The sequence below is a fragment of the Styela clava genome, chromosome 2 (assembly GCF_964204865.1).
Source record: "Styela clava chromosome 2, kaStyClav1.hap1.2, whole genome shotgun sequence".
NCBI classification, from domain to species: domain Eukaryota; kingdom Metazoa; phylum Chordata; class Ascidiacea; order Stolidobranchia; family Styelidae; genus Styela; species Styela clava.
The window spans coordinates 6,956,454-6,969,572 of NC_135251.1; the positions used below are offsets into that span (position 1 = coordinate 6,956,454).

At 33.5% G+C, this 13,119-nt stretch overlaps 1 protein-coding gene across 1 annotated transcript; it reads right to left on the reverse strand.

Moving 5' to 3' along the window:
• LOC144413628 (uncharacterized) lies at window positions 1-8,169 on the reverse strand. The gene is made up of 8 exons (XM_078109675.1): window positions 8,124-8,169; window positions 7,525-7,672; window positions 7,144-7,299; window positions 6,324-6,492; window positions 3,841-4,053; window positions 2,999-3,341; window positions 2,487-2,608; window positions 1-1,886 (listed from the first exon to the last, which is right to left on the reverse strand). The coding sequence occupies exons 1-8, from the start codon at window positions 8,152-8,154 to the stop codon at window positions 1,446-1,448; spliced, it is 1,623 nt and encodes a 540-aa protein (XP_077965801.1). The 5' UTR covers window positions 8,155-8,169; the 3' UTR covers window positions 1-1,445.
• Window positions 8,170-13,119: the final 4,950 nt, after the last annotated feature.

The following is a 13,119-nucleotide window of genomic DNA, read 5'->3' on the forward strand; positions in this document are numbered from 1 at the left end:
CAGGTAAACTTAGAAACGTATCAAAAAAAAAAAAACGATAATAAAAAATACATCGAACTAAAGAAGGCAATCCTATTTTAGACCGCAAAATCGCCTTGAATTGGAGTATAATAAATATTTGGAACTCCAGAAGTATGCGCACCAATATGGCGCACAACCTGACATAATATTTGTGTACCGATTAGAATTCAGTTTCTGCGACATCTTGGTGCGTATACTTGTGGACCACCAAATATTTACCTTCAGCTATTTTTTCATTCTCAATCCCATGGGTTACTTTGGGAACATTCTAGGGAACGAAACTTATTAATTAAACTACTACAAATTGTTAGTATTATTTTCTAACAGTATTGACAACGATGAATACACAACTAACCTACTATCCACAGTAGTAAAGTATACCGAAAAACAGAACAACAAAAATAAAAAAAGAAATAAAAAGGATCACAATTATAAAATAAAGATTCGAATATTCGAATGATGCATTTAGTATAGAACTGATTCTAAATGATTAACAAAAGTCAAATTCTATTTGTGGAATTCGAAAACTCGGTACCCTGGGTTGAATACTTAAGATTTTTCCCAACTTGTCCTTACAAAGAAGTTTTGTGTTATCAAATAGGGTTGGATTTTAGCTTTTATCTGTTTACTGGCAGTGTACAAGACAAACTAATTGTGAACCCTTATTTTTTCGAAGAACTCCAGTAAAGTGGAATTAACCTAAAAGCTATTTTTCGATCATATTAGCATGATCTACTTCAAGCATTGCGTCAATCTGTATGTAGTAACGCGGAATTCTGCACCATAGTTCTTTATAGTCTTGGCACTTCGGTGTTCACCTGTAACTTTGTTTAGAAATCAATCTTCTATACATTCGAATGAGTATTCGTAATTTGCTTTTTGAGCAAATTTCTCCAGAAACAAGTGGGAATGTGAGCTTCTACATGCAGATAATGTACAAACAATAAAGAAAAAAACAAGACAGAAAATTAGGAATAAAATCTTCAGATAGGTAACAAATATAAAAACGCAAAACAACAGCGAAACCTTTGAAAAATTCCATAATTATTTTTTCTCAAATATGCAAGTTCAAAAAAAACATAAAAAATAGCTAAACAGTCGACAATTCCATTTAGTCTGAAATGAGATTTATTGGGACTTTGGTTACTGCTTTTGATATACCTTGAGTGTAATAATAGTAATATGCTTATAGCAATTTTAATCTTTTCTTGCAAGACGAAGCACATAAGGACTAACATTTGTTTTACTCAAACTAGAAGAAAGTGAAGAGCGAATTTGATCATACATAAGGTAGACAGATGAAAAACTTTATATGTTAAGGTGGACTCGTAGTAAGGTCACAAATTTACACCTCTTAAAAACGAAATTGCCATTGATCGCGGTATAAAACAAAAGTTGTAACGAACATAACAATACAAGAACAACTATATTACAACATCACATCCATGTATGCCTACTTTGAATCTGCCGTAAGGCATTTCAATGTATTCATCCGCATAGTATTCTTCCTCCAGCAAAGATTCATTGTCAATACTATTCAACCCAGAATCATAACTCATTGGTATCTTGTACGCTTCTTTCTCATCTTCATCTAAAACATCTTCGATCTGGAGATCCGCTTGCGTTTTGTTTGTATCGACCTCGTTTACATGGCCAGGAGAAGATTTTATATTGTCTCCTGATTCCGGACAACTGTCGTTTGTCTGTTCACTTTCTTCACTGAATGCCAATGTTGGAGATTTAGGTAAAGAGTCGTTCATTGCGTTTGATTCTTTTGGTATCTGATCAACATATTCCGAGTTCATTGCTTCGTTTTCATTTTCTTTCTGGTCACTCACATGTTGCAGCATTGAATCCAATGCAAGCTACAGAATAAAAAAGTAATAAATCTGACGAATAAAGAGTAAGAATGTTAATTTAAAAGTAAAAAGACATATAATAGGAGACCATGCAAAACAAGAACAATATGGAGTAAAAAAAGACAAGAAAAAATATATATACAAAAAGGGTAACAAAAAAGAAATATGACAAAAACAATGAAACAGATGTATGGCACATATTTCAAAAGCACAAAATATCAAGGGATCGCAGAGTAATTAGGAGTAATTAAAGAAGGCCCAATCATTTCTAGCTAAAAAAAAATTTGTCGACTAACAACAACAAAAAAACACTGAAAATTTTAAAACGATTGGACCGACAGTTTTGAATTTTGAAGACGTCATCACACAAAACTTCAAAGTAAAGAGTGAATCATACTGAGCCCGCAGAATAGCCGCACAGCCCACAGGTAATATAATGATGGACTTTAAGCGAAAAACACAATATTTAACCACTGAAAATTTCAAAACAATTGGTCCGATACTTCATGAAAAAAGTATCACAACAACACAACAACAATAAGATTACTAACAACAACAACAATTTGACAAAACGATTCATGGATCTAATAGTCAGTTAATGCTTACTTGCTGATGCCTTGTCATTGGACTTGGTGAAATCTTATTTGTTCTCGTAATATGAATCGTGTCGTTTTTGACTGGCATTCCCAGGATTGGAGGAAGGAGATGAGTTTTCTTGAACACCGAACCTGAATATTATATTATTACAAAATTACATGACCTAATTGGTGAGTTTTTGTAAGAAATAAAATATGCTAATAACACATGGTTTTGATTTTATGTCTGATATAGCATGTGGCACGAATATACTACTAAACAGTTTGAATGAGTTGACAAATTCTTTCATGGTTTGAAAAATTACTGCTTGTCATGTTATTCAATCCACTCAGCCATAAAAACTTGAGCTATGAAAAGTACTGTGTTTTAACGAATCAATCAAGTTAATAACTACAAGCTTTGAAAGAATAATAATTGTAATCAGATTGAATAATCTGATCATCCTCATTCTCAAAAATCAATGAATAATCCTTTCAATCTATCTAAAACGCAGCAATATTTGTGAGTAATAAATAACCTACCGACTTGTTTGCTGTCCTCTGTATCAGGAGTTATTGAATTTGTATCAGAATCATCACTCGTTATCTTATCTGTGCCATTATTGTCTTCAACCTGATCTGATTTGAATGTTTCAGTCGTGAATTGTTCCAAACCAATTGCATCGACCTTAGCCGAAGTAGTCTTCTGCTTTTCATTGTGCCCGAGACTTGTTTTCTCTCTTCTAGTAAATTTACTGCTGATCTTCTTATTTGTATTCGGCGCAGTCAATGATTTGCTTGTCCTCGTTCGTTTTAGTCGTGGAATTTTTGACTCAGTAATGATTTCGTCTGCGTCAGGAATTGTTGAAAGTTTTCGTTTCGAGTCCTGATACCAAACACAAAAATAAGTAGTTTAAAATCATCAGATATATGTTTCTGTTGAATACACAGTAATACAGTCTAAATTAATTTGTCCTCATCTGCGAAAGTAGGACAATTTAAAAAAGGGCCCAATAGAGGTCGATATATAAAGTATCAATAACGTCTTAGAAATGTTTAAAATTGCAAGGGGAATTTATCGATACCATATACTGTTTTGGTCCACACAGATGTATTAAATGAAGTAGAAGTACTTGAACAATTACTGATTGAAAAACAGAAACTTAATTGAAAACTGACTTCATAACAAAAATGAAATTGTAAAATATCTTTATGAGTAGTATCAGTCAAAGATAGCGTTTACAAGCTGCATTGCATGGCTAAAAGTTCAAAATACTACATAACTATTTACAATCTTGTACGGAACTATTTAACCAATTTATATTCAATAATCGAGAAAGCAATTTTCTACTTTGGATGCTAAACGGCCATATTCAATATCGTACCTTTGGTGATTCCTTTACAGCTTCCCCTCCAGTAGAATGTTCCGAGTTTGAACTTGGATGAGAAGAACTAGCGAAGTCAAAACTTATGCTGTCTCGGAACTTCCGTAGTCCAGAAGCCACATTCAGACCGAACACACCAGAAAACCAGGGAGGGGATTTCCCCCCGTGAGATGATGACTTCAAATTGTGACGACGAGCAAAATCAGCTCTCACCTAATCAAAATTAGAAGCATATTACATTATTGGAATTAATCGCACTGAGAATAAAATATTCATCTCGTAGGATTAATCATTCCTATTTTTGAATTTCTGAATTACGTTTCTTCGCTTTGTACTTTAGTTAGTTAACTGAGTTATATCGAAAATATGTAGACGTATTTCAATGTCATTGACTTTTACCTCATAATGACATTATGGGTTTTTTATCTCTATTTTCCGCTCCTAAATTAAATAACCTATGCTTCGTACTACCCGAAAACAATACAAAACCGAACATTCATTAAATGATCGCCCATCGTATCAAAAATTATATATCAGATAGAGTAATTCGAAGTCAGATTACTTCAGAAAATAAATTGGCAGTTGAATACGCAATACACCAAAACAATTTTTTAAAATTAAGAGCAACATGTTGTCATGTTCCAATTTTTAAATTTTATACATTTTAGCATTTTGATAGTAAAAATATTCTCCATTGTTGGACGAAAATGTTTGGAGTGTTGCTACATATTTGTTAGGGACAGGATAGGATAGGATTTACATATTTATCCCCGGGGAGACCGCTTAATCATATTGAAAACTACGATGGTGGAGGAATCCGTAACCCACCAGCGGTAACGTGAACCACCCTACGGCAGGGGTCACCAAACTTTTTTGACCGCGGGCCGGGTATGACTCAAACTGTGTTGAAACGGGCCGGACAAATATTTTTGTCAATGTAATACAATAAATTCACAAAAGTTGGGAAATTCATTCAATTTATTCAACAATATGTATTCTACATTTCTGAAGACTTGGAATATTAAATTCTATCTATATCGCAGAATATAGATCGAGAACATCCTAGGAGAACATATATACAAGATTTCTATATCTAGACAACTATCCTGAGTTTAGCTGTTATCAAAACGTTGCAGTCATGGATTAGGAATGTTACAAAATCCGCCTTTTCGCGCCAAAAAAATGTACGCATCACGTACCATACGTACGTAAGTGCCGTTACGCCGTGTCGGAATACTGCTCATAAAAAACGACTGCGGACTGCCTGCTGTAGCATTGAATTCCAAGAAATATTGACATAATTAGATAAAATAAACAACTATTATCTGGTATTTGATTTTATAAATTCCCCAACATTCGGAGCTTTTAAAAATTACGCTCAAGTTATACGTAGTGCAAACTAATGATATTGTCCATGGGCACCAATAAAATTTATGTCGACGTGTGTATTTCTTTCCTAACTTGATACTTACCAATTTTTATGAAGTTTGTACTATCAGAACATTGTTAATTATTACCCCCAATGAATCACTGTCAAACTGTCATGCACAACTCCAGCGTTTATTTGCACGATCTTTCGGCGGTGTCAAGACCGTTGCCAGAATAAAATCCTGAAATAGTCTCAATATTCCATAGTGACGCAATCGAAAGGTTAGTGATTGATATATATGTACATTCATATTTATTACAGTTCTTATCAAAAAAGTATTAGAATCTTTATGGAAAAAATTGGCCTGTCGGGCGGTTCTAAAATTCCGATATCTCCGTAAACTTGGTATTGTTTTTCCTTTTCACTCAGATCTATCCAATGACGCAGTTTTTGTTTAAATCGGATGAACTTTAATTTTTTTGTAACATACCTACATGAATATCCGCATTTAGGCAGTACAAAAGTTAGTGTGACTTGTGAAATTGGAGCAGTACGCGAGGGATTACAGTTACTGTTAGCGCGACGTGCACATTCGGCATTAATTTCAGCACAAGAAACGTAAACAGTTTCGCCCCACGAGTGCATCTTTCACAGAAACGTTGCGTACCCGGTAGAGAATTTTAGCCTATTTTGTCACAGCTATTTCTACACTAATTTTTCATTACTACTATTAAAACTACAATCCCTAAGGAGGCAAATGATGATTGACTTATTTGATTCATACTTAAATTTCCCAAACCCAACCAAAAACTAACGAATAGCATTCAAAATCGCAAAAACGAATTATTGTTTACAACCACGACTGAAAATCTGTCAGGGTGACAAAAGTGTCTGAGCGGATGCGGAAAAGAACGACGATGCTCGGGAAAATTTCTCTTGGAAAAAAATTTCGCTATTTTTTACGTGTTATTGCGGGCCGGATAAAATGACGCAGCGGGCCGGATCCGGCCCGCGGGCCGTAGTTTGGTGACCCCTGCCCTACGGCGTCGGGGAGTCCAGCAATCCCCTCACACATAATTGAAATATAATGAAAACGAATTTAAAATATATTTACCTCTGAATTACATAAGCAGTGGAAAACAAATAAAAAGAATCCTTGGAGAGAGTTCGTCGTCGCAAAAAGGTACTGGAACAGTAAAGTATCATGGCTCAGAGACAAGAGGCCAAATAACCACGTCGTACCAAGAAGTGGAGACAGAAAGATACTCCCTTTTACCGCGTTTCTGGATGTAATGGGGAACAAGATTAACAATTTACAAAAGTATGTCGCAGAAAATTTATTTTTGTTCTATGATAGTAGTCAAATTAGCCTATTTATCAGATGACAAAAAGCCTCAAATTTTCCCGTTTGGGTCATTAATACAATAAATTTGAATATTGAAATTATCATAAATCTCAACATTCAAAAATATTTGTTTATTTAATCAATCAACGTTATTGGACACGAAGTGGACATAACGATCGTTTCTATAATATGTTGTTGTTCTTGTTCTTGTTGAACCAATTGCTTTGAAATTTTCAGTGGTTAAAGATAAAAATTTTCTTCAGAAGGCTTTTATTTTTTTTTGTGTGCTATGACGTCATCAAAATTATTGCCATTAGGTGGCGCTACGTGTCCATATATTTGAGCGTAGCTCTCCTGTTTAGATTTGAGATCATTTCACAAATTTTTGAAACTCAAGTTTCTAAACTAGAATTATTTAGGATTTGAAAATTCTCGTTTTTCAAGGGACTCACAAATTTGTAAAAAAAAACACTTGGTATTTAACTGGGTATCATAAAATTTGAATCTCAAAAATTTGAATTGTTTCACATTAAAAGAACATAATTATCTAGTACTGCTCTTGTAGCATCATATGCATCTTGTTACTTACTTGACTTTGCTGATTCTGACATTATTAGTTTGGTCAGGTTGGATTCCCACAATGACTCGAACAACAGAGACCAGGATAACAAAATTGATAAAGATCACAAGTATTGCAGGCGCAGCAAATGCCCAAATAGAATTGTCAGATGGTGATAACCAGCAGCTGCAAGAAAGTATAAGTTTTTAAAAAAAAAACGTAGTTTTAAATCTCGCGCATTTTAAAAGGGCAGACAACATGACAACGTGATAGAAACCAATGTCCAAAAGAGATCGTACATTTTAGTTCTTACTTCTGAACTTAGGTGCAGTGCAGTCTGGCATATGGTGTGTTAGTAAATTTCTTTGATATACAGTCAATATCCAATCTTTCAATGAATTTGATACTTACATCTTATTTGTTCCCAGCTGTACGTTCAAAATTCCCATGGAAATCCCCATGACAATAGCGGGGATTCCCCAACCAGCAAATACATAATACTTCACCCAACGTCGAGCGGAGACGAATACAACAACAACTTGGGAATAAAGAAACAAGCCTGAAAAAAAAATTATTTTAAATAGGCTATAATGATTCTTCCAAATTAACCGATATTCTTCCCAAAACATTGTTTTTTAATTTAAATCATCTAAATACTCTCCTCTGTGACATATGGGAACACTTTACTGATGCCAGTCAATCCGTCAAGTATTTACTAAACTAAGGGTGTACTGCAAAGGCAATATTACGAGACTTTTATGTCCGTATATTTGAGTATTGCTCTTTTGTTTATAAGACTTACTCATGTTCATATCTGATTACAACACGTAACAAAACTGCCTACAATCAGGTCCGGTTACCAGTCCGTATCGTTTAAAACTATAAAAGTTTTTGATATTATTAAATTGTTCAGTTTTATTTCTATCACAATTATCTAAAAATCACTCAAAATATTATGATTTTTAACATTCTGTTTAACGTAAACCATTTCTCCTTAGCCATACTATTACCTTCAATCAGCATCCACGATAACACTGCCATATTGAAGTAATACAGCAACACTGTAACTAATATACAGCTGTATTGTTGCCCTTGTGCAAGTTCTTCAAACATAAATACTAGATCAGCTGCACCTACTGCTACCCCAAGATTGAAATGGATCTTCATGTTCTCTGTGTGAAATCTGAAACGATGTATATGATGTGATCATCCGTAATCAGTAATTTAATTTTTCACCATACTAAAGTACATATTATAAACAAACTATACAAAAAAGCAGAAGTATATGTACCAAAATGGCGCACAATCTGAACATAGTATGTGTACCAGATTAGTTTTCCGGTTGTGCGTCATCTTGGTACACATACTTCCGGTGAGCCAAAAAAAATAAAATAGTACTTCAGGGTGAAGGAAGGCGCGAGACAACAAGACTGATTATCGAGCAGCGGCATACGTAAATGTAAAAATAACAAACATAAAGTTCAATAATTTGAAATGAAACCAAAGTAAAGTAATATAAATAGAACAAGAGAGCATTTCTCTAATATATAGGAACACGAAAGCCAAAACGAAACCAGAATAAATCTTTTACATCGGTAGTCTGATCTCTGAAATGCGGGTGGATTGTGGAACCGTCAGAGTGTGTGCAGTTTTTAATTTTGATGACGTCATCACACAAATTCCATAAATCCCACAGAAATTTTGGAAATAAATAAAAATGTTAGCCTTCTAATGGTAATCCAAACCACTAAAAAGCAAGTATTCTGAATTGAATAGAATGGTTTATTCTTTATTCTTGCTTTGTTCTTTGTTCGATATTAATATTGTCCCGATATATGATAGAGCAACTCAAGGTTTTAATAGCAAAACAATTCAGCTATTCTAGTATGTTTTAGAATTGAACCATTGTTAATGTTTGATTCTCTTAAATAATATGAGTCAATTCAGGCCTAGACCGCCGGATACTTCTATCCTCACGTGATGTGTATTTTCACGCTGTATTTTCATTATTTGATCACATGACATGTATGACATGCGTCTTTATGGCACCATTTTATCTGCGGCACGTAAATGGCAAAAAACAACATAGGTGTATTGAACGCTAAAACATTCCAATTTTATTTGCAAAACTAAAAGTCAACTCGGATTTACTATGTATTTCTTGCCGAGCGTTTTTAGACAACAGGTTATAAGTTGTGTGACCTTATGGAATGTTATAAATCTGTTATCTTGATAAATGTGCTGGAAATTTTTGGTAAAGTTCAATTCCAAGAATTGCTGCCAAAACTGCCCTAATGGAGCCGTACATTTAATTTTAATCAGGTCCCTCTTCAGCATACAAAGTTTTTATTGTTAATTCAAGAAAACTGATCTCTGCGCGAGATAGTTATTTTATTTAAGACTTTATATTCGATGTCTTGCTATCGTCGTAATATATATTAAAACCACGCAACGTTCTGTAACTAACCATTTTCAAATATATTGTATTCTTTAGAATGTTCATGTTTGTTTGTACCAATGCCATTCTCTTTGATCCTGTGATCCGAAACTCACATGATACGGCGCGTGCCCGGTTAACCCTTAGTTTGTCCGCCATCTTTATTTTTTTGTATATGTGTGATATGTTTTGTTTTATTCAGGCTGTAAAAATTGCTGAGGCGAGTTTGGCATTAGAGGCGACTGAAAACTCAGGAAGCATTATTAAAGTGAATTACACTGGAAGAATATTGCTTTAGCTGCGTCTAGGTACACAAGTCACTGAAAGAATAATAAACATGCTAAACCCCCCCTGTTATTTAATTTTATTATAGATAGATACCAAATATGGTAACTCAGTTATGCTTAGACATCCGTCAGTAGAATTTTTGATTTTTTAGGGGGAAACAGCAGGCATTCTTGATTGTGATATTAAATAGTTGTTACATGTTGAATATCATTCTATATTATGCATTTACAGCATATTTTCAACTAGCATTTGTATTTAAGGATTCAAAATTGAAATTTTATCTTTTTTGTTGAATTTTGTTATACACTGAGGCTTTTGTGTATTTATGCATGTATATATTGTATATTTATGCATGGATATAATAGCTAAATACATAACAAAGCGATGCAAAAATAAGGTGCTAAAATTTCCTACTAATGTAAAATACCGTTCATGTTTATTTCCTTTCGGTATTAGATAGTTTTAATAAAAAGAATAATTACATTCGATTTATCACTATTTTCCGAATTCTGTTTGAATATCGCTTAACATAAAGTTTGGTCTTCATTTTGTTCTTGTTTTATGTGCTTTACTAATAAATTAGGTGAACGTATTCATTGTTTTATATTACAATAGCTGTAAACTAGACAGTAGTTGTTTTATTTTAAAAAAACAAAAGTTCTCATAAATATCATGGATTGATGATGGATACTTTACAGAAGCTACATATACAATAAAAGTTGTGTGTATGTATGTTTTTATGTATAATAACTATAGATACTAGATAGTTTTAAGAGCATTCCATTATTTAGGGAAAGTGTGAAAATGCTGTACTAGTGGAAACATTTAAGAAAGTTCAATCTAGATACAATCCTATATCAATCCTATGCTTCAAATTTTAGCTGTTGTAACGAATTAAAACATTGTGGCTTGCATTAGGATTTATGTTTGAGTAAACCCATCACCAAAATAATTTGTGCCTTCATTCAAGTAATTTTTAAAAATTCATTCGTCACACAAATTCTTTCGGCACTTTCATTTTAAATAATTGTGCATCTGTAATTAATGTCATAGATGGCACATAAAATGCTGTATAGATATTGATACAATACATAGCAGCTTTTAAAAATATTATTAAATCTAACATTTCATTTCAAATCATTTCCAGGCGGCCCTTTTCCTAACAGTGCGTTCATTTCTGAAAATGACTAAAACTAATGTTTTATAAGCATCGTTTTGTTTTAGTTTTAGGTTTATGATATTTCATTTTTAATAAAAAACCATCCTTTCATCTTATCACTGTAAAATCTTCTATTACAGCATGGCTTTAATTGTAACGCTTAATTTGTGTCATGACATTTTGTTATTCAATATAAGGAAACAAATTATATAAACAAATAAGGAACAAAAAGCGGTCCACATTTCAAAACCCAGGTAGCAACACTGTAGGTAGCAACTGTGCTATTGTTTTAGTATGACATCAGTGTCATGAACTATGACATTTTGTTTTTTGAGTACTCCCGTAGTATGTGTACCAGATAACAATAGGCCATAATTTTATTGCAATTCCTCCTCATTTTAGGTCTATTACAATTGGAGACTGTCTGTGTTAGCCAAGTGAATATATCCCTTACCCATAGATTTCTGTCCCTTTAGACAACTTAATGCACAACAGGCAACAAAATTAGTTACCTCTATATTGAAGTTACATTTTCTGGAGCGCCATCTTTTGAATATATTTGAAGTAGATAAAATTGTTCGCTTATACCATTTTCCCCCTTTTGTTGATAGTTATTTTGTAAGGTAGATGCTTAGATCTCACATAAACTTCGACCTGTAGGTATTTACTATGGAGATCAACTCTCCCCATTGCTCATTGAACATACACCACCTATCCCATGGGATCCAGTGCTTGGTTTAGTTATAGGATAGAATTCCACACAATAATGAATATTTTGCAATTTTTTGCAGTGAAATAAAATTAAAAATAAAGCCTAAAATGGAATTTTATGGCAAAACTGTGGCTCAAAAAATTCGCAAACAAGTCATCAAAAAAACGGATGCTTTTGCTATTAATTTAAAAAATGTGCCAGAAGATTGGGAAAACGAGGAGATTAAGAACACGTTAGAAAAATATTTGAATCCAAAAACCGATCCTATTAGATCAGCAGACCCTTCAAACGAAAATGAATCAGAATCATGTCTGCATCAAACCCAGTTTGTAGCATCAACTTATAAAGGATGGATCTACTTCATTATGCTTTTGACACCATATACTGCTGGGATTATACTATTGTTCACTGGATATTGGTGGGGGATAATAGGAGTCTTGGCTTCTATTGTACTGTTGATTAAAGAGATAGTTAACCCCAGTACGACCAATGATATGAACGGTTACTCGTTTAAATTGAAACTTTATTTTGCATTGATGCAAGTTCCACCACGTGATAACAATTGCTCAAACATTAAATTTATTATAATTCAGCATCAAATTAATAAAGACCAGAAAGTGGAAGAATTTTTCAACCGAATTATTTTGAATAAATTTCAAAGCTCTATAGAAATCGGCAATGTTGAAAAACTTGTCAAATGGAGCAAAATTTCCCAGAGAAGTGAGGCAACATATGACGACTACTCTTACATGATGCATTCTCGAAAGGTCATTTATGAACAAGTTCCGATTTGGGTCATTGTTTTGTTCATAATACTGGGCATTATCGCAAGTCTTGTGGGTGCCTTTTATTATCGGAGCATTATAATGGCAGCTATTTCAACATCTTCAATAACAGCTTTTCTAGCATACATTTATAGATTCTTGACAATTAAGGATAAAAATATCAGCATCAAAGATAAAGCAGAGTGTTTGGAAAATATTCGCCTTTTTCATCGTTTCATTAAAAATGAAAATGTTTACTTTGTAATATTGCTCGATCAAGCCTCTGCTTCCTGGGACCAATGCTGCATCTTTTTAAAACATCTGAAAGACTTGGAACTAAATAATTTAGTGTTGGTTGTCAACGAGGCACCAGCAACATTTCCTTATGAACTTCAAAGTTTGGATCCTGGATTAACTATATACACGCCTGTACATTCCCATACTATATTAGTACATAGACAAACATACATGGATTACCTGAGACACCTGAGGGAAGTGGAATTGGAAATTATCAGATTACTCCTCAGTTTAAAAACAAAATATCAAACGAACAACCACCGAAGTCGTCTCATTTCGATCATTTCGAAGTTCCCTAAAAATAGTTCTTTTTCCTTTGGAGATCTTTAATGTCAGAAAGTAAGTTTTG